The sequence below is a fragment of the Bos indicus genome, chromosome 24 (genome assembly GCF_029378745.1).
Source record: "Bos indicus isolate NIAB-ARS_2022 breed Sahiwal x Tharparkar chromosome 24, NIAB-ARS_B.indTharparkar_mat_pri_1.0, whole genome shotgun sequence".
Lineage (NCBI taxonomy): Eukaryota > Metazoa > Chordata > Mammalia > Artiodactyla > Bovidae > Bos > Bos indicus.
Window position 1 is genome coordinate 49,856,078 of NC_091783.1, and position 21,896 is coordinate 49,877,973.

Below are 21,896 nucleotides of genomic sequence, written 5' to 3' on the forward strand. Positions count from 1 at the left end.
GGCACAGACCAGGCTGAGAGCAAGGGGTGCTGGAAGGGCCCAGAGGAGGAGGAGGAGGAGGAAAGAACCAGGGACCGGCAAGGTGGAAAGGCAAGCACGAGGCCCAGGCACAAGGCCCCGGGCCTCAGATCCCAAGCACGCTGACTGCGGCCCCAGCCCTCACCCCATATCCCTGTTACCTCCACCCCCAACCTCCACCTCATCCAGGTCCCACGAGCCCCTCAAAGCAATGAGGGAGGCCACCTCCCCTCCACCAGCAGGTGGGCCGGGGGAAGGAAGGGGCAACATCCTCAGATCTTCCACCAGGGAGTCCGGGGTCGGGGCTCGGCATGGGCTGCCAGCATCTCCAGGGGGTACTTGACCTCAAATGTACACCTACAGGCCATAATACTCTGATGCCTGGTTAACGTTTGGGCATCTCATAGGCTTAACAGATGACTGCAGACTGGCCCTTGACTCTAATTAGAAAACCAATAACATTTTTCCAGAAAAAAAAAAAATGTGCCTTTTTTTTAAGACCCAGACTTCTAAACCTTTTGGCTTTGAGCCTGACCCCTATGCAGACTGCAAATAGCTTCTCCTGCCTTGGAACTTTCCACTGTGATTTGGGATCCTGCAGCAGCTAAATGGCAGCGTCTTGGGGGTGGGGACCATGGCTCTACTTTTCGTCATCATCCACAGAACAGCCAGCGCTGGGCACCTGAGCTGCCGTCAGTGAAATCCTCCCCCAGTTCATGTGGGAAGTCGTTTAGAGGGAAGGTGGCCAAGTGCTCTGTGGAGGCCAGGAGCCACCTGAGCGATGAGCGTGGGGAGCTGCCCGTCAGCTGGCACAGCAGCCAGTGTTACTCCCTCCACCCTGTTTTACTCTGATGCTGTGAGCCCTGAGTTTCATTCATCGGAGATTAAAGGTTCTTTCCTAACGGCATTTGAACAAGACACAGCCTGTTTAAGGTGAACTTACGTCACATTTAGTTGTCAGGCAATTGTAGGGGTGGTAGGGGAAATTAACCTTTATAAAAACAGCAAAATACTCAGCTACTAAAAACACCCCAAACGAAGAGCTGAACCAAAACCTGTGCCGGGCTGAAATCACGCTCCGTTCTTCCGTCTCTTTTGAGTTCCTCACACTCGAACAATTCAACACAGCACTTTGACCTCTGTCATATTTCAAGTCTTACAGACGGGAGAACTCAGGCACCAGAGAAGGGAGCTAGCAGCTCGGGGGCCAGAGAACCAGGCCTCCAAAGACCCCTTGGTTCTGGCCCAGGCTCTCCCTGCTGGCCCTGCAGGCGGCTGCTGATGTGGGCTGGGCGCAGAGCAGGATGTCAGGCTGTTGAAGCCAGGTGGGGGTGTGAGACCAGAGGGGTCAGAGCTGGTACAACTGGCAAACCAGGCCCAGGGTGGCGAGGAAAGCAGCTCCCAAGAGCCCTGTAGGTGCCCCCCCAGACACACTCTGGGGGCAGCCCACACACTAACCTCAGCATCAGCCTCACCTGGGAGCTCGTCAGAAACGCAGCAGCTCGAGGGGGCGGGTGAAAGTGGGTGGGGGTGTCGGTGGGGTGTGGGTTGTGCAGGAGGCGGACGGGAGGCGGGGCTGACCTGTCACCAGATTCCGAATGAGCAGGGCCTCGTCCTCCTTGTGGTACTCCAGCATGCCTTGGAAGTCCTTCTCCTTCCGCTGCACGGTGACCTGCCTGTTGAGCTCGTGCCGCTTCCTCTCGCTCTGGGCCAAGGCTTGGGCAGCTGAGCAGGGCAGAGGGACGGAGCATGAACTGAGAGATCTCCAGCTCAGGCCTGGGAGCCAGGCATCCTGGGTGGGCAGGATTTGGGCCAGGGTCTGGGCCCCAGGGTTCTGGGTTCGCTGGGCTCCCACACTCCATACATGGTCTACCCTGCAGTCTGGGTCACACGTGTGACAAGGAGACCTGAGCACTGGGCGCCGGATCCACTCAGGAGAGGGGCCGGGAAACACCCAGAATGGCAGAGGGCGGGCTGTGGACCAGAGAGAACTTAGGAAGGATGCAGGCGCAGGATGTACAACCATTCTGCTGGGGGCTGCTTCTCCCCCTTCCCCCAGAGATGAGAAGGGGGGAGGGGAGGAGGGAAGAGAAGGGAAGAGAGAGGGTGAAGGGAAGGAGGAGGAAGGGAGAGAAGAAAAAATCTGAGTGACCGGGAGATTGAGAAGTCTAGGAACAGAAAAGAAAAATCCAAAGACGGGGAGGGGCACGTGGGGTATGAGGGGCGACAGCTCAAGGCTAAACAGGACACGGTCCTGCCTTCCTAGAGCCTCATCTAAGAGCAGCAGGTGGACGTCAGCGGGTGATTAACAAACTGACCCCTGTGATGGGAACGTGCCTGGCAGGCACGTGGTGTTAGGAGTGAAAGAGGGGACTGGAGCCTGAGCACGTGACTCCTGAGCTCAGGAGGAAGGAGTGGGAGAGGGGGGTTGCATCCCAGATGGTGAGGGGACCGAGGAGGGTTCCCAGGAAGGCGGGATGTGCAAAGAGGGATGGAGAGTGATATGATCAGACCTACAGCAGGGAGTCAGAGAAAGGATATTCTGGGGGTTTCTGGAAGATCCACTGAAGTCTCTGCCTTACCTCTCTGGGCCAGATGCCAGGTGGGACGTTTACCCAGGGAACTGGCCTCTCTCCCTGACTACTAGAGCACGGAGGGGGGCCCCCGTGGTTTCTGGCTTCATGTTACAGAGCGATCTTTCGAACCAGAAAGTTTTGCATTCCAGCTTTTAGCCCTTCCAAGACAGGTCCATGAGGCAATGTCCCCTTTCCACACAGCTTGGAGTCAGCACACGAACACCTGCTCAGTTTGTGTTTGTGGGTGAAGATACCAGCAAAATGAGACTGGGCGAGCTCCTAGGGTCTGCGTGAGTCCGTCACGTGTCTGCGCTGGGCGGGGGCAGCAGCAGGTGGAGCAAGTGATGTGTGGTGGTGGGGCGGGGGGGCGTGTGGGCAGGCAGGCCCCTCCCTGAGGGGGGCTGAGCACACCTGTGCCTCAGAACACACACACACCTACTCACACCGCACTCACACCCTACCTTCCAGGTCCTGGACCTTCTTCATGTAAATCTTCAGTTGCTTTTTGAGCTTCCTCTCGTTCTTCTCCAGCTTCTCAACTAACTCTTTAAGGTCCTAAAAGCAGAAGGAAGCAGTGTGATTCAGTTCAGTTCAGTTCAGTCGCTCAGTCGTGTCCGACTCTTTGTGACCCTGTGAATCGCAGCACGCCAGGCCTCCCTGTCCATCACCAACTCCCAGAGTTCACTAAGACTCACGTCCATCGAGTCAGTGATGCCATCCAGCCATCTCATCCTCTGTCATCCCCTTCTCCTCCTGCCCCCAATTCCTCCCAGCATCAGAGTCTTTTCCAATGACTCAACTCTTCGCATGAGGTGGCCAAAGTACTGGAGTTTCAGCTTTAGCATCATTCCTTCCAAAGAAATCCCAGGGCTGATCTTCTTCAGAATAGACTGGTTGGATCTCCTTGCAGTCCAAGGGACTCTCAAGAGTCTTCTCCAACACCACAGTTCAAAAACATCAATTCTTCGGTGTTCAGCTTTCTTCACAGTCCAACTCTAACATCCATACATGACCACTGGATAAACCACAGCCTTGACTAGACAAACCTTTGTTGGCAAAGTAATATCTCTGCTTTTCTATATGCTATCTAGGTTGGTCATAACTTTTCTTCCAAGGAGTAAGTGTCTTTTAATTTCATGGCTGCAGTCACCATCTGCAGTGATTTTGGAGCCCCAAAAAACAAAGTCTGACACTGTTTCCACTGTTTCCCCATCTATTTCCCATGAAGTGATGGGACCAGATGCCATGATCTTCGTTTTCTGAATGCTGAGATTTTAGCCAACTTTTTCACTCTCCTCTTTCACCTTCATCAAGAGGCTTTTTAGTTCTTCTTCACTTTCTGCCATAGGGTGGTGTCATCTGCATATCTGAGGTTATTGATATTTCTCCCGGCAATCTTGATTCCAGCTTGTGCCTCTTCCAGCCCAGCATTTCCCATGATGTACTCTGCATATAAGTTAAATAAACAGGGTGACAATATACAGCCTTGACGTACTCCTTTTCCTATTTGGAACCAGTCTGTTATTCCATGTCCAGTTCTAACTGTTGCTTCCTGACCTGCATACAAATTTCTCAAGAGGCAGGTCAGGTGGTCTGGTATTCCCATCTCTTTCAGAATTTTCCACAGTTTATTGTGATCCACACAGTCAAAGGCTTTGGCATAGTCAAGAAAGCAGAAATAGATGTTTTTCTGGAACTCTCTTGCTTTTTCGATGATCCAGTGGATGTTGGCAATTTGATCTCTGGTTCCTCTGCCTTTTCTAAAACCAGCTTGAACAGCTGGAATTTCATAGTTCACGTATTGCTGAAGCCTGGCTTGGAGAATTTTGAGCATTACTTTACTAGCGTGTGAGATGAGTGCAACTGTGCGGTAGTTTGAGCATTCCTTGGCATTGCCTTTCTTTGGGATTGGAATGAAAACTGACCTTTTCCAGTCCTGTGGCCACTGCTGAGTTTTCCAAACTTGCTGGCATATTGAGTGCAGCACTTTCACAGCATAATCTTTAAGGATTTGAAATAGCTCAACTGGATTCCATCACCTCCGCTAGCTTTGTTCGTAGTGATGCTTCCTAAGGCCCACTTGACTTCACATTCCAGGATGTCTGGCTCTAGGTGAGTGATCACACCATCGTGATTATTTGGGTCGTGAAGATCTTTTTTGTACAGTTCTTCTGTGTATTCTTGCCACTTCTTCTTAATATCTTCTGCTTTTGTTAGGTCCATACCATTTCTGTCCTTTATCGAGCCCATCTTTGTATGAAATGTTCCCTTGGTATCTCTAACATTCTTGAAGAGATGTCTAGTCTTTCCCATTCTGTTGTTTTCCTCTATTTCTTTGCATTGATCGCTGAGGAAGGCTTTCGGGTCAAGGCTTGTTGACTGTATAGAGCTTCTCCATCTTTGGCTGCAAAGAATATAATCAGTCTGATTTCGGTGTTGACCATCTGGTGATGTCCATGTGTAGAGTCTTCTCTTGTGTTGTTGGAAGAGGGTGTTTGTTATGACCAGTGCATTTTCTTGGCAAAACTCTATTAGTCTTTGCCCTGCTTCATTCCATAATCCAAGGCCAAATTTGCCTGTTACTCCAGGTGTTTCTTGACTTCCTACTTTTGCATTCCAGTCCCCTATAATGAAAAGGACATCTTTTTTGGGTGTTAGTTCTAAAAGGTCTTGTAGGTCTTCATAGAACAGTTCAACTTCAGCTTCTTCAGCGTTACTGGTTTGGGCATAGACTTGGATTACTGTAATATTGAATGGTTTGCCTTGGAAACGAACAGAGATCATTCTGTTGTTTTTGAGATTGCATCCAAGTACTGCATTTCAGCAGTGTGATTAGAACACATCTAATCCCACCCTGGAGGGAGGGGCGGAGGGGGGTGGGGTGGTGGTCCTGGCACCCGGCGAATCAGGCCGCCAATGAGGAGGCCAGGCTCCCGCTCCAGTAGGAGCTCCCTCACCTCCCACCCCCGCTGCTTCCCAGTCTGGACCCACAAAGCAGGGGATGGGTCAGAGCGTTCTCTCAGTTTAGATGGCAATCTCCTCCCTGCTCAGGCTGCCTGGCGCCCTGCCTGAGCCTCAGTCCTCTAGGCCTCGCCTCCTCTGGTTGTCACGGCAACACCCAGGAGACCCTCAGCCTCCAGGGCCCCAGGTGGCTGGGCGGTGCCCTGGGGAAGGAACAGACGGGTGAAGGCACGTGACTGCCTTGGAGAGGCGTCTGCTGGACAAGCCCAAAGGCCAGCAAGGCTACCTGGGGCCCAGAAGCCAAACAGGCCCTTGGCTGGGGCCCCTCAGGGGCTGCCAGACTCCCAGCAGCCACGGCCCCAGCACCTGGCACCGCATTAATGTCACCCCGTCCCCGCAGGAGCTCCGTGACCACTACGGACTCTGTGACACAACAGCGACGCGACTGTGGAGCCTCGGAAGACATCCGGGCTCCTCCCTCCTCCTCCTCCTCTCTGCCCATCGGCAGGGGCGACATCCCTTTCATGCCTCCTGCCTCATTTCAAGCCTCCCCCACAACCCTTTTTCTGTAGTATTTGTTATTCCCATGTAGAACTGGGTTTCTGGAAACAACATCTTATTTCTCCTCCTCTTCTTTTTTTCCATCTTGCTTCCCCCACCCGCCTGAGATCTCTGAGAACAGAGACTCATTTCTCTGGCCTTTGCCCAGGCTCATTCGATGACTGTCTGCCAGGAGGGCCACCGACCACTCTCCCCACTGCCCCTCCTAGCAAGAGTGGGGAGTCCGCCCACCACTCAATCTGCCCAGAGCTGCCCTGGTCCACAGAAGGTGGAAGAAGTGACCCTGGGCCAGTTCTGGAACTAGATCTTAAGAGGCCTCCACCTCATCCTCTTGGAAGTCAGTTGCCATGGAAACAGCAGAGAGCAGACCCCGGGAGGGAAACTGAGGCCTCAGACCTGGGACTGGGGGTGCCTTGCATCCTCTGGCCCCCTCCAACCACAGTGGAGCAGAGATGAGCCGCCCTCACTGGGCCCTGCCAGAATTCCTGACCTGCATGACCTGGAAGCTCTTCCAGAAGGGCTGCTAAATTTTCAGGAGGCTAGTTACATGTTAACAGACAAACAAAACAGCTCTGCATTCTTGCTGGCGGGAGAGTTCTAGACTCTCTGTTCCTGCCATAGGGCCAAAGACATGAACGTTGTCTGTCTGGTGAAAGGCCACCACTGGTCCCCTTTGCTTTGAGAGCGTGACCTCCCAGGGCCGGGCCCTGCGTGGCGCGGGGACTCACCAGGTTCTCGTTGGTGAGCCGAGACATCTCCTGCTGGATGCCGAACTCCACCTGGGCCTCTGGGGAGAGCAGCAGGGTCTGGCAGAAGGTCTGCTGCTGTCTGTCCATCTCCTCCTTCAGGGCCTCCAGCTGGGCCTTGAGATTGTCCACCTCCTCCTCGTGCTCGCGGCTCTGGGCCTGCAGCTGTGCCTCCAGCAACCTGCACCCAGAGGAAGGAGGACAGACGACAGCAGGGCTGGAGTCTGCGCCCCCAGACAGGGGCCACAGAGCGACACGCGACGGGGAGCAGCCGAGCAGGGACACAGCAGCAGCAGCAATTGCATGAGACCCATGGGGGATGGACACGGGGCGGGGGGCGGGAAGCGGGCCCTCGGGGCTGGGCAGGCAAGCAGGCCAGCCTTCCTCTTGCAGGACGGGGATCAAGGTCCAACACAGCACCCCTGACCTCAGGCCTATCTCGCCACCACTCTCATCCCCTCATCCTTCGCTCTTGAGCACAGTCTGGTGGTCTGGGGTTGAGGGACTGTCTCCATGTCAAGAGATCAGCAGAAATACATTTCTTAGAGCATCTTTCCAGTAAAAGCGTCAATATCTGCCCCGAAGTTCACAAGAATCTCCTTGCTAAGACAAAACTCTGGTAGACAGAACTAACTGTATTACTTGCATATCTCCCCTTTAGAAGGTTCTCTGCAAGTTTGAGAAAGGCAAAGTATTAGATCTCTTTTTTTATTCTTTTTATTTACCTAACCACTATGACCAACTCCTCCCCTACCCCACCCCCCCACCCCGCCACTTCATCTCTGGCCTTTTATACACATTCTTTCACAGTCCAAACAGAAGCTAAGACTAATTGCAAATGATCAGGGGGAGGTTTAAGATCCACCGCTGTCATGACAAGTGGCAGAAACACCTAGAGAAGATCTGGGGAAGGTTGGGGAGAAGTTTTGGGAAACAGTCGGAGCAATTCTGGGAGACCCCCATTTCATCTGCAAGGCCAGGAATTAAGGAAGGCTCTGAAGCAGCGTCCTCATTAAGAGGTTAATTACTGATTTTGTGACTATGGTGCTATCTTCCGGGGCTCAATGATTTAAAGAAACTTTCATCAAACACCTCCTGACTGGGGTCGTCCTCTTCCTGGGATGCAGATAAAGATGCTGACTGGAAGTACCATGTGGTTCTGTATTTCTGCTGTCAGTCTGGGAGGTGCTAACGGCCCCAAGGCGGGAGGGAGCAAGAGAAAGGGGAACGTCTCCACTGTAAAGTCCCAGGTGGACGGAGCCGCACGTCCGGTCAGCTCCATAGCAGCATCGGGGGTGACGCTAGGCTCTGGGGGCCAGCTCAGCAAAGTGACATGAATGGATGACGGGGGGACGACCGAGTCACTCACTCATCACCAAAGGAAATCAATAATGAGGGTTTTGTGGAAAATAACTTGGCAACTAAGCCAGCACTTTTAGGGGACGCACGATATTTAGATAACATTCGATCTTGGTTTACGATAAACTGAAAGTAATCACCAGCAAGCTATAAATTTAATGAGAGAAATAGACTGGAACGCTCAGGTTCTAGGAACTCTACCCAAACGATCAGTTCCCACTTTGTGCTGTGAGTGAGCTTACGGCCAGGGTTCTGTGCAAGGTCTGAGAACCTCTGCCCCAGCCCCAGGCTGGCCACCTCATCTGGCAGGTGAGACCACTAAAGCCAAGACAGGTCTGAGGCCACGTCCCAGGGCAGGTCGGGCAGGTGTCCTGATGTGTCATCGGGCTGTGCCTTCTTCACTCGATTAATAAATTCATTACATATCAAAGCACATCCAATTTCGGCTCCCAACCCAAAATAAAGCAAACGTCTAGATGGGGCAGGAATTTGATCTTACTCCAAAATAGCCGTTATAATACAAGTAACAGCTAGTATTTATTCCGTGCTTCCTCCACGCCAGGTGTGTGTAGAGTGCTTCACCTGCATTTATTCCTGACAACAACCTGAGAAGGAAGGTCTGATTTTGATCCACATTCTACCAGTGAGAAAATGGAGCCAGACGTCACGTGGCTCACAGGTGGGGCCAAGTTTGAACCCATAGCCAGGAGACATGTGGCCGCGAGAGCCAGCCGACCTGAACTTTCTTTTGTCAATAAGAAAGACTCTTTGTGCTGCTCCAGGACCTCTGTGATGTCCTTGGCAGGCAGAACTCGGAAGATGGTGCTCGAGGCCCTAGGTTCCTGGCTCAGCCCTGGCTCAGCATCAGGCCAAGGATGCTGGCATCGCCCTCACCCCACCTTGCTGAGCCTGTTTTCTCTTCTGGGGAACAAGCCTGAGGACCTCCGCCCCCTCTACTGTTGGCAGTCTCAGATGTGTGACGCTGTGCTAAAGCCCTGAGCGGCCGGCCACGTGCTGGCAGCAGACTCGGGACATGATGGTCAGGCTGTGCTCCTCCTGTTGCTGCTCTGCTGCTAAGTCACGTCTGCCTCTTTGTGAACCCGTGCTCTACAGCACCTCCTGTCCTCCCTGTCCCTATTTCCTGGAGTTTGCCCAAATTCATGTCCATTGAGGCGGTGATGCCATCCAACCATCTCATCCTCTGCTACCCTCTTCTCCTCCTGCCTTTAATCTTTCCCAGCATCAGGGTCTTTTCCCATGAGTCGGCTCTTCACGTCAGGTGGCCAAAATATTGGAGCTTCAGCATCAGGCCTTCCAATGAATATTCAGGACTGATTTCTTAAAGGATTGACTGGTTTGATCTCCCTGCTGTCCAAGGGACTCTCAAGAGTCTTTTCCAACACCACAGCTCAAAAGCATCAATTCTTCAGCGCTCAGCTTTCTTTATAGTCCAACTCTCACATCTATACATGACTACTGGAAAAACCATAGCTTTGACTAACACAGACCTTTGTTGGCAAAGTGATGTCTTTGCTTATTTAATTATGCTGTCTAGGTTTGTCTGGGAGAAGGCAATGGCACCCCACTCCAGTACTGTTGCCCGGAAAATCCCATGGATGGAGGAGCCTGGTAGGCTGCAGTCCATGGGGTCGCTAGGAGTCAGACACGACTGAGTGACTTCACTTTCACTTTCCACTTTCATGCATTGGAGAAGGAAATGGCAACCCACTCCAGTATTCTTGCCTGGAGAATCCCATGGACGGAGAAGCCTGGTAGGCTGCAGTCCATGGGGTCGCACAGAGTCGGACACGACTGAAGTGACTTAGCAGCAGCAGCAGGTTTGTCTAATCTCCTGTGCTAGGCTGCTCCCCCAGGGCTGATGGCCGAACAGCCAGATTCAGACTCTGGTAGCAAATGGAACCAGGTCCACATTCCGGACCTTCCGTGCAGGCAGCAAGTTCCTCACTCCCTACAAGCCCCAGTGTCCTCACCCCAAAGGCATGAGGCCCGACACGCTGACACCGCAGCACACTGGGGCCGGGCCGCTCAGCCCGGGTGAGCTCCAAGCAGTTACCACGATGGGGACTATCACGTGTGCTGGAGGGCAGGCTGCCTGGAGCTTGGCCAGCAGCACAGATGTAGCCAGGGCTCTGGGCTGATATGCACGCAAGATGGTCAAAATGGAGCACAGAAGCAGCACAGACTCAGGAATCCCAGAATTAAATTTCCACCATCCTAGAGAGCTGAGGAGCCTGGTGGGCTACAGTCCATGGGGTCGCTAGGAGTCCAGACACGACTGAGCGACTTCACTTTCACTTTTCACTTTCATGCATTGGAGAAGGAAATGGCAGCCCACTCCAGTGTTCGTTCCTGCAGAATCCCAGGGACGGGGGAGCCTGGTGGGCTGCCACCGTCTATGGGGTCGCAGAGTTGGACACGACTGAGGCGACTTGGAGGAGGAGGAGAGAGCTGAGAGCCTGCTAAGCAGATTAGTCTGTTCCTTCACCCACAGAATGAGGGAGCTGGGCCAGGTGGTTTTCAAGGTTCCAGTGAGCCATCAAGAGCCATTGTCTTGATGCAAACAAGCAGCCTCCACATAAAGTGACAGACGGCGATGCAAGGGGCTTCCCTCTGACACTCCTCCCTGCCCTACCCCTGTGAATTGTACCCTTGCATCCCCTCCAGCTGAAAAATAATCAAGCATAGACATGAGCAGGCAGAACAACAGACACGGGAAGAAAGACACACGTTTGACCTGGCAACTTGCTTTAGGCCTTGGTAGGCCAAGCCGAGCTCTCCATCTTCATTCAAGTAGCCCCAATCCTCAGTCTTGCTAGAAATAAAGGACAGAAAAACAGGGCGTCCAGTGTAGATGGGGAAGAGAGAGAGGGGGGCAGCAGAGGGCTGGGGAAAGGGAAACAAGGGCAGCCAGGCTTGGAAAGGCAGGAGGGAAGGTTCCAGAACGCCCAGTCCCCCTCCTACCCCTCACATCACCAGCATCTGGGCTCCTGCAAACATCCTCTCCCTCCAGTCTCCCAGCTTCCGGTCACTGTCCTGAGAGTGGCTCCCGCACCCTCCCGAGGGGCCTCTGATTGCCCCAAGCCAGAAGACCCACTGCTGAAGGCAGAGCAAGAGGGTCAACTTGTTCCGATGACTCTGTGAACCACAGCAGCACGGGCTGGGTGGAGGTGTTCACCGGGGCTCCCTCATCGTCCCTCCCTCTACCAGAATGACCGGGAAAAGCAAGCGCGAGTCGGGGAGGCCAGGCAACGGGGCAGGGAGGAGAGGACCCACGCGGGGTGGACGGTGCAGGTGACGAGCACGGGCTGACTGTGCGGGGCGGGGGTGGTGGCCTCCCGGCTGTCAGATCCAGGGAGCCACAGGGCCATAGCCGCAGGGACCCCAGCTCTGCGAGGACAAACCTGTCCTGACCTGTCCTGCCTGTGTGTCAGCGTGTGGCCCCTTCCTGTCACTTCTCAAGGGCACAAAAGTATTAACTCATCTCATCTCCTGCCCTCCCTGCAGTCTGGCATCAAGAAACAGCTAACAGCAACTTTGTGACCGGCATCGTGAGTAGTGAACTTTCTCCCCTTGACCTTGGGACCGGACTGCATCACTTCAGTTTACTCAACTGGAAAAGCAGGAGGGCAATGCCTCCGACTTTCTAGCTCTTTGTCCTCTCCGTGTGCCCTGTGTTTTCCCAATGACGGCCAGGCAGCTCCGAGAAGGGAGGCACGTGTCACAGACTCCCCCAGCATGGACTCCCCAGCCCTGCCCAGCCCAGGGCACGCACGAGACCCTCGAAGGCTGGCAGCACTGGGTGGCGGGCAGCAGGCAGAGCCCTGCTGTCCCCATCCAACTTCGGCCCCTCCGTCCCTGTTCCCAGAGGCCCCTGCTCCTGCGGGCTGGACCCCAGAATCCTGGCAGGAAGCAGGAAGTGGGAGCTGTGTCCACTCTGCTTGCGGTCAAGACCAGCAATCTAACTCTCAGGAGATGACAGTCGTTTCCAGAGCGTTTCTGTCCGTGGTTGGCCACCAGATGCCCTGTTGGTCAGCATGTGTGTGAGGTCTGGGGGGGTGCAGCTACCTGTCACATCTCCCCCACACCCCCCAGCTCCTCCTCATGAGGAAGGGCCTAGCCCCGGCAGGGCTCGAGTGGGCCGCCTCCCAGGCATAGCTGGTCACACCCAGCACAGGCCCGACTCTGCAGTGTCTGGAACTAGCCGAGGGAGCGCTAGTGATAGGCAGGCTCCATGGCCTCTGCTTCCTGCCCACGCTTGCCTCCCGCCAGCTGGGTGTGTGCCCTGGGACCTCCCTGAGTCAGGGCCCAGCACCTCCCTCAGGCCTGGCTTCCCCAGATCGTGCCAGCTCCCCGCCCCCTCCCCAGCTGACCTGTGTGTCCCACTCTCCCTGCACACCCACGTGTGCCTGGGCTGTGTGAGAGGGGCAGTCAACAGCGTAGGCCTTCCCCTTCTCGGGTGTTAACCCTTAGTACTGAACACGGGCCTTTTGGTGGCTGCTGTGTTAGTGGCTTTAACCCAGAAGGCAGGTCACCGGCAGGAACTCCAGGCACAGCGACGGCCAGCATGGGGTCAGGCCCAGAGGTGGGCACAGCGTTTATTTCTGAAGGGGCCCCTGGGGATCCCCGACTATCTCATCTCCACACGGGTGGACACACCAAGGGGGAGGCTACCTGCCTGACACTGACACCCAGGCTAGAACCCAAGGGCTCCTGGCCTTGCTCTCAGGTCCTTTCCTGGCTGGGTCCTACAGACCCTGAGGAGGGGCTGCCAGGCCTCGGAGGGTCCCTTCACCCCTGCAGCTCCCAGGAGACCCCCTCTCGGGGAGGGGGCCACATGTGCTGCTGAGCCCTGCGGTGAGGAAGGTCTCATCCCTCGTTCTTATAACACACCAGGCATAGGGCAGAAAGACTGGAGTAGAGAACCATGCGGCCCAGTCATCCACTGAGCTCCGGAAGTCAGGCACACAAGTAAATTAAGAACCACTCAACCAGCTCCGGAGAAGGCAATGGCACCCCACTCCAGTATCCTTGCCTGGTAAATCCGGTGGACGGAGGAGCCTGGTGGGCTGCAGTCCATGGGGTCGCTAGGAGTCGGACACGACTGAGTGACTTCACTTTCACTTTTCACTTTCATGCATTGGAGAAGGAAATGGCAGCCCACTCCATTGTTCTTGCCTGGAGAATCCCAGGGACGGGGGAGCCTGGTGGGCTGCCGTCTCTGGGGTTGCACAGAGTCGGACATGACTGAAGCAACTTATCAGCAGCAGCAGCAGCCAGCTCCAGGCCTATCTTTTGCTTCCCATGAAGGGGTCTGCCTCCCCTCCTTCCACACCACTGGGCGGGGGCGGGTGATGAGCTGGGGAGAGAGCGCCACCTGGTGGCCTAATAAGGAAAACCCCAAACAAACTCACAGGAATTGACTTCTTAAATGTTTTAAGTCCTTCATGTCACTTAATATCATTCCTGATGCTGGGCAAGATTGAAGGCGGGAGGAGAAGGGGACGACAGAGGATGAGATGGTTGAATGGCATCACCGACACAATGGACATGAGTTTGAGTAAGCTCTGGGAGTTGGTGATGGACAGGGAGGCCTGGCGTGCTGCAGTCCACGGGGTCGCAAAGAGTCGGACACGATTGAGCGACTGAACTGAACTGATATTCATATGTCTCACTGTGCTGAGCCTTGTTCCCAAAGAGGCCACACACACACACGAGTAAGAGGCAGGCAGAGTCCCCGAACACAGGAGGTGGCAAGACATGGCAGCCACTCCCCTCGGCTAACAAGCTCCTACCTGGGCTAGCCACCCACACGCCCGAGCCTGTTTCTTCAGGTGTAAAGTGAAAGTGCTCAGCTGACATAATTATCTGGGAAGTTTCTTCTAGATCTATAATTACACAACCTAAAACCGTAAAGTCGTGCACCAGGAAAGGCCTGGGATAATATGACTTTGCCTCTGTGGAGACTGTGGAAACCAGGACCTGACCGCAAGCCCTTGGTCCAGTGTAAGAGCCTGCTGTCCTGTGAACAGAACAGGCGTGGTTCCTGCCAGCTCCGAGACAGTCGATGTCCCAATTCTACAAAGACTGCTTTGTGCTCCGTCTTTAGTTCCCACCCAGACTTTCTATCCCACTGCCCAGGAGATTCTGGGACCTCTGAGAAATGGAAGATAGCTCCCCAACACCAGAAGCGAGAGGGATGTTGAGACCACAGACAGGCCTGGCCATGCAGCAGGGAACTGCTTGTGGACAGGTATGGTTATGCCGTGGAATCATAGCAAACTGTGCTGATGGCTCAGGGCCAAGAGCGTTTGGGGAACGTTAAGGAAAACGCTGAAAGCTTCCAGCCAGGAGCAGCCGAGCTGGGTCTGTGAGACAAGCTGAGCATAATCAAGTTCCCCTTCTTCACTCTGCCCAGCAGGAGAGCTTGCAGCTGCTGGGGCTCCAGTCTAAAGGAACCCTAACTCCAAGCCCCAACCCCACCCCAAGGTGGCTGCACAAACCCCTCCCTGGTGGGACAAGGTCTCCATTCTCCTGCACAGGCCCCTTAGGGGGTGACATACCGCCCCCCCCCCACCGCCCCCCAGCTGCCCAAGCCCAGGTGGCAATGGCGAAGCTGCTCTCATGCCCAGGGCTCCGGTCATTTCCCGGCACCTGCTGGGTGGAAGGGGCCTGCGAGGAGGTTTCCTGGGACCTGAGGAAGGGTCCAAGAATGCACCCTGAGTCCACCACCTTGGCAAGGTGTGGGTGGAACTTGCCAGAAACTAAGGGAACCGGTTCCTGGAGCCAGGTCTGAGCCCTGCCCACACCCCTGCCCCCTGCAGCTCTGTGACCGCCCCTCCCCGCCAGCATGCCCAGAGGCCAAGCCAGCCTCAGAGCAGCAGGAAGCTCTGTCTCCCAGCCCTCTGATGGACCTGGCTCCAGACAGCTCTTAAAAGACAGTCTCTCCAAACACCAGCCTGTCTGTGGCAGCCCATCTCTGGGGCACGGACCAGCCCTGTCTTTACTCTTGTTCTGCCATTTATAAAATGCTGATAACGATGCTGGTTTTCTCTGAATTCCCCAGATGTGAAAATGAGAGAGCATCTGGAGACAGACGTGCTATGCCTGTTCCCGCGGCTCTTCTCAGAGCAGGTCCTCAACACTGGCTTTTCGACCTACATTTGAGGACAAAAGACACAGTTGGCAAAGATCAGAAAAGTAACTCTATAGACTATGAAAGTTAGCAAGTGAAAAGGTTCTGAACTTGGGAACCAGTGCTCTTGGAGGGGCTGTGATCGGGTTGGGGGTGTGTGTGTGTGTGTGTCTACACTCTCTCTGGAAACCTAAGAAAAAATCAGCGTTACGAGTGTAAGTTTTTCTAGGGAGAGGACAGACTTTCCAACCACGGAACTCCAAAACTGTCCCTGCATAATACAATTTACATTTAAGCCAGAACACACTCAACCACAGGAAAATGGTAGGAGACCAAGAGCAACTGTGCCTTCAAAGCACCTTTGCTGGAAAGGATGTGCTTGCTGGCTGGGCCCCAGCAATCAGATCCCAATCCTCCGGCCCTGCCTGCCTGCCCACGGCTGTCCTCCCTGACCGCTGGGACTCAAGAAGACTGACAAACCCACTGACGTCCCTTCCAGGCACCTGGAGAACCGGTTCCCCTGGCTTCCCCTCCTGGAGGCAGCGGCTCCCTTCTGTACTTAACTCGGTGTCACAGGCTCTTAGTTCCCTATTGTACCCTGGGCTTGCTGGGTACGGAATTATTTTAAGATATAAGGAAAGCTATTTTTATTTTATCACCATCATTATCATTGCTGTAAAGGAAGACGAATCCAGGGTATTAAGCATGCCCTGGGAAAACCTTGACTTGGGACTCTGACAAACCATCTAGATGAATAAAAAGGGAGATCAGAAAGATACTCCCACTCCGCCATCAGGACCAAGCTCCCTGTTTTCTTCTTTCTTTTAAAAACATTTTTTTAAATGTCATCTGTGCTCCTTTTTCTTATTCATCTCATTTCTTATCTTCATCCAAGATAATTTAAAATGAGTAAATCTTGCCTGCAGTTTTGGCATGCAGAAATTCACTTTCATTTTCTTTTTTCCTTCCTTTATGGAAAAGAATTATGGCTCTCTTGAAATAAACGGTTTCCTCCTGGGGGCCTGAGAGAATACCTTTACCTTCGTATAGCCTATGCAGTCGGCTGGAAGCAGTCCAGCCTTTCGCCTTCCACCCTGACTCAGCTACGGGCCTGCTGTGTGGCCTGAGCTGCTCAGCTTCGTCATGGGCCGAAAGAGGAGCTAGATGAGGAGACCGGGAATCAAAGCCCTGGGAAGTCCTCACGTCATTCAGCGACTTTCCTACCAACAGTTCACCACGCATTCCCAGGGCCCCCTGCTGACAACTTCCACTTTCTGCAATTTTGAATAAATGCTTAGTGACTGATCAACATTCAGGGAGAGAGAAAGGTGGCCAGGGGAAAGGGCCAGTTCCAACTTGACACAAGTGCCCAGAGAGGCAGAAGGAGGCGCAACTATTAACAGTTTCTACACCGACACTGCTAATTGCACGCTTTCACAGGCAGGCACCACTCAGCTACGCACGGACGAACTTGCCTATCCCAGTCACCCTGTGCGGCAGGCTGCTAAGACTGTCCCCAGGTCAGACGAGGAAACTGAGCGCTGTCACTCAAGAGCTGGTGAGCAGACAGATCCTCCGTGCACCCTCTCGTGTGCTCGGGTGTGCTACCGCCAGGGCCCTGCTCCACCCCGGGTCCTCTGCCTCTCTCGGCCACTCTCTTTTGCCTTAATCCTGGGTAGCTCATCCTTGAGAGGGAACCAAAGGTGGTCAGTTCACTGAAGTCCTGGGAAATCTCACTTTAGCCAATCCGGCAGTGGTCAGAGTCTCCCATCCAACCTCTGCAGGGCCTGGCGTGGGTTCCATGTCCTAAATGACAGGGCACAGGGCCCACCGTCACATTTGTTCACCAGCCAGGCTGGTGAAGACGGTAGCACGGCAGCAAGCAGCTGCGGCAGGCTCCCTGCTACCACTCAGGCAGGCTCACTTGACGCCTGTTCCCGTTTCTACAGAAGTCACTCCCAGTCAGGCCTCCCTCTGCTCCTGTCGAGCCTCCCTGGGGAAGCTCCTTTCCCCAGGGCTTTTCAGAGGATCTGGGTTCTAGATGCTCCAGGGGTGTTCACTGGAGTCTTCCTGACGCTAACAGTGGGCTACTTCAGTGCATGGGACTCACCGACTCCACTCCTCCCCACTTATCTCCTATAATAACCAATACCGAGCACATGGTCAGTGCTTGAGGAGGGGCCTCATGTGCCAGGCTGGGCAGGGCCCCTGCCTGATCGCCTCCCCCAGGCGCAGTCACTGAGAGGTGGGGCTTACCTGTTAGTCTGGCAGACCCCGTGATAGGCCTCGATGGCATCTTCCTGATCCACGTGCTTCTCGCTGTTCGGCCAACTGGTTCGGGCATTGATGTTTGGCTCCTAGGAGATGCCCGATTAAGAGAGAAAGAACTCTGGTTATACGAATAACTGTCATGAAATGACTTCATACACAGAGGTGGAAAAAAAATGAGCCTTTGGGAAAAGATGAAGGCCCAGGAAGACTTCAGATAACAGGAGTTAATCCCTGGCAGGAATGAGATTTTAGAATCACATGGGGAGAGTCAGGGAGCAATAAGGCCTGGCTGTGAAAGACAGCGAGTGCAGAGCAGGGGGGGGCTGGTATGATGGGGTGGAGGGAGGCAAGATGTCCCTGGAGGAGAAAGCTCCCCGAATGCAGAGGACACAGCCGAAGTCTGTCGCGGTGTGACATCCCTCACAAATAGTGCTGCTCACACACCTGCCCCACCACACCCTAGGCCCACGCCCAGGGCAGCCCAGGCGGCCCCTGGCCCCTCCATTCCTGCTCCTCAATCTGTGCAGGAGGCAGAAACATTAGGAACAAATGCTGCATTTGACTTGTCACCCTGGGAGGCTAAGAGAGAGAGGAAAGACTTTCTCCACCTAGGTAACAAAGTAACAAGGGACAAGGCCTAAGGTGAAAAGGCAGGCAAGGGGAGCTGCTCAGGCTGTGGCCCAGGTGCGCTCTGCTTCTGCGCCTCGTTCCTTCTGAACGTGCTCCTATCGAGTATGAACGTGCTCCTATCGAGTAACTTCAGAGGATTCAAGAAGCTTCCAGCAAAGTCTCCCATGAAGTCATGCTGGGAGGACAGCAGGTAGCTTGCTCTACTTTTAGAGCCAACTCTAGAGTAAAAGACTCTGGTCTTGTAGGTTGAAGACCCTCCCGGGTGAAGACACCTAAGGAAAGCACCTCTCCCCGCACTGGCCCGCGGGCCCCTCCTCACCGAGCCCTTGCCCGCCAGGCGGCGCTGGTCGGCGCTCACGATCTGGGTCCGCAGGATGAGAACCTCCTCCTTGCGCACCTCCAGCTCCTCGTTGGCCACCCGGAGCTGGTTCAGCAGGAGGCTGTAGCTGTCGGGGGTGCCGGCGGCAGCCGGGCTGTGCTCCGAGGCTTGGTCGGCCACGGCTTTCCTCAGCTCGTTCAGCTCATTCTTCAGCTTCTTGTTCTCCGACTCCAGCTCCTGCCTCTGGGAGGCGGCCCAGCAACACCCCTGTCACTCCCTGGGGTCAGGGCACCCTTCCCAGGAGGGCTTCCTCCTCCACCACCTTCCTTGATCACCAGCCTTGCCCGCCTGGGAAGCTAACACTAACCTTCCCATTTTAATGTCGGGCCACAGAGAGGTTCTGACTATGTCAGCAAGAGGTCAAAGTCTGGGCCTGAACTTGAAACCACAACCCAGAGCTATTGGTACTAAGGATCCGACATGATACCCCTACTAGGGTCGCATGCCTCTAAGTGATTCAGCAGGGTTCGTATTTCTAGATGCATCCAGCTACAAAATCTTTCTTCATGGAAGCACTGGGTTAAAGTGTCCACGTGTTAACAGAGGACTTCCTGGAACCCTAATATGTTAATATATTTTTTGACTTTACAAAAGGTTATCCTAACCCTGGTGGCTCAGTCAGTAAAGAATCTGCCTGCAATGCAGGAGACCCGGGTTCGATCCCTGGATCTGGAAGATCCCCTGGAGAAGGAAATGGCAACCACTCCAGTATTTTTATCTGGGAAATTCACTGGACAGAGGAGCCTGGTGGGCTACACCCCATGGGGATCATGAGAGTCAGACACGACTTAGCGACTAAACCACAATGTCCTAAATTTATTTGTCTAGAGGGGCCTCTCTGCCCCCATCTTCAAAGGAGCATCACACGGACTGGTGTTTTGGAGAAGAGACCAAGAACATTGGTTTGGTCATACAGAAAGCCACCAACTGCCAGTGCTAGCAGAGAAAAAAATTGCCTATGTACAGAGTCAAGAATACTATTGAAACTCAATTTTGGAATGTATTTAAAATTTCAAGGCAAAATATTTAACTTTGTGTTTAAGATGAAGTCAGGCAATTTAAAGTCTGATAATTTTATATAAATTGCTGACAGGGTCCTGGAATACATGGAATTCAAAGTTTCCCAGAGAAAACCAAGAACATGGATAAGCGGGCATTGGTTGCACACTTGTTACAGAGCCATAGGATCACAGAGCTGGGAGATCACTGGGCATAACCCCTTTCTTTAATGAATGAGGAAACTGAGGGTGGAGCAGAGAAGGTGAATTCCGAGGCTGGTACAGGGTCCTTCCCACCACTCCACTGCCCACGTGGGCATTTCTCTGTCAACTCTCAGTAGTTTGTACCGGAACTGAATTTAACTGAAGGACACCTAGTTGGTGTCCACAGAGAACTGGAGAATTGTTTGGTGTGGAAAACTGGCAAATTTTGGGCCGGGGGTGGTGTATAGAGGGAAAATTTCCTATTAGCATATATAGTTTTGTGGAGGACATCTGTTAGTCGCTCAGTCGTGTCTGACTCTTTGCAACCCTGCCAGGCTCCTCTTATCCATGGGATTTTCTCCAGGCAAGAATACTGGAGTGGTAGCCATTCCTTTCTCCAGGGGATCTTCCTGACCCAGGAATAGAACCCAGGGCTCCTGCATGGCAGGCAGATTCTTTGCCATCTGAGCCACCATACAAATTTTCCCTCATTGAAGATGAAGAAACAAACGCAGGAAGAGGAAACCATGCTGATGGCCCCACTTAGAGCAGATGGGAGCTCAGGAGGCTTTGCTGCCGCCCAAGTCATCACCAGGCCTCCACAGGGGCAGTTCAAGGAAGCTTGTCTTCCAAGAATCTTACCTTCAGACTGTTGTAGGCTAGATCTGCATCCTGGTCCAAATCTGAGTCATTGCTTGGTTGGTCCGCCTGTGTGGATAACGAGGCAGAGAGGTGAGCATGGGCCACAGGCCGGCTGCTCCCCAGGAGGACCTCCCTCCACGGTCAGGAGGGGCTTGACCCTTCCTCGTGAACCCAGCACCCTCACCCTCCGTGTGTCCGTCTCCTTTCTGCCTCCAAAGTGCAGCTTCCTACCTTAGGTCACCACAGAGCTCTCCGTAAATAACCCCTCCCTGCCTGCCCACATCCCCTACATAACTTCATTCACATGATCTTCATGAGCACCTACAGGTTGAATACAAATCATACTGTTATGGGTTGAACCATGTCTGCTAAAAAGATACACTGAAGTCCTAACCCCTGGTGCCTGTGAATGTCATCCCCTTTGGAAACAGGCCCTTGCAGATGTGAGCAGGTCAAGATGAGGTCATTAGGATGGTCCCTAGTCGGATATGACTGGGGTCCTTATGAGGAGAAAAAAAGAAACCCACACAGGGAGGAGTGCCACGTGACCTTCTGAAGATGCGGGCAGAGACTGGGGTCATCTCCCAAGAGCCCTTAGGAAAGCACCGCTCTGCTGACCACTGAATTTTTGACTTCTGGGCTCAGAGCCATGAGAGGATAAATTCATGTTGTTTTCAGCCATCTAGTTTGTGGTACTTTGTTTCAGCAGCCCTACAAAACTAACACCATCAGACTTGCGTGCTTACTAAGAAGGTTAGCATAATAATTCTGTACTTATCACGAGGTTGACGAGCTCCTCTTCGGTTGTTTGGGGGATGTGTGTGCACATGAACCGTCTGTTTTCCCAGCTAAGTTACTGTGAGCACCTTGTAGAGAAGTCTGCTTCCTCCAGGTCCTTATAAGACCCTACGACAGGCAGTGAGCCAGCTGGCCCACGCAGAGCACCGTGGGTGCGGTCTGACATCACAGCTGCACCCCTGGGATTGTCGATGACAACCACAGGAATACTCGCCCATTAGGACTCAGCTGAGCCAATGACTCTTGGAATTGTCTGGCAGCTCTTGGACTTGACTTGTCCACTGAGAAGGGGTAGACAAACCTCCGTAAAGGGTTAACTGCTTGGGGTGATCTCAAGTAGTGGGTGACGGTCCATGAATGAGAGGGTTTAGGGAGTTAAACCTGACAGAACTTAATTAGATTATACATACTGCTGGCAGCCTGAAGTCCAGCTGTCGACAGAGGAGGTGTGTCCCAGGCTGGGAGGAAGGGGCTGGATCTGAGCCCCTCCTGCAGCCCCTTTGAGGTCAAGGACAGTGACACTGGTTCCACGGTTTCCAGCCTGTGACCTGGGAAAGCAGCTCTCCAGGGTCCCAGCCTCTGCTTCGTCTCCCAGCATCC

General features: G+C 53.8%; 1 protein-coding gene across 2 annotated transcripts in view; it reads right to left on the minus strand.

Annotated features, from left to right (window-relative positions):
* The window catches only part of MYO5B (myosin VB), a 333,332-nt gene that overhangs the window by 17,295 nt on the left and 294,141 nt on the right, over positions 1-21,896 (minus strand). The window contains exons 27-33 of one of the 2 annotated variants that reach the window (XM_070779031.1): positions 20,499-20,564; positions 18,595-18,837; positions 17,631-17,731; positions 10,977-11,054; positions 6,845-7,043; positions 3,056-3,149; positions 1,600-1,743 (exon numbers count right to left, since the gene is read on the minus strand). In XM_070779031.1, coding sequence (XP_070635132.1) covers positions 1,600-1,743; positions 3,056-3,149; positions 6,845-7,043; positions 10,977-11,054; positions 17,631-17,731; positions 18,595-18,837; positions 20,499-20,564 — 925 coding nt within the window. The remainder of the gene's footprint in view (positions 1-1,599; positions 1,744-3,055; positions 3,150-6,844; positions 7,044-10,976; positions 11,055-17,630; positions 17,732-18,594; positions 18,838-20,498; positions 20,565-21,896) is intronic. The other variant, XM_070779032.1, reaches the window with a different exon arrangement.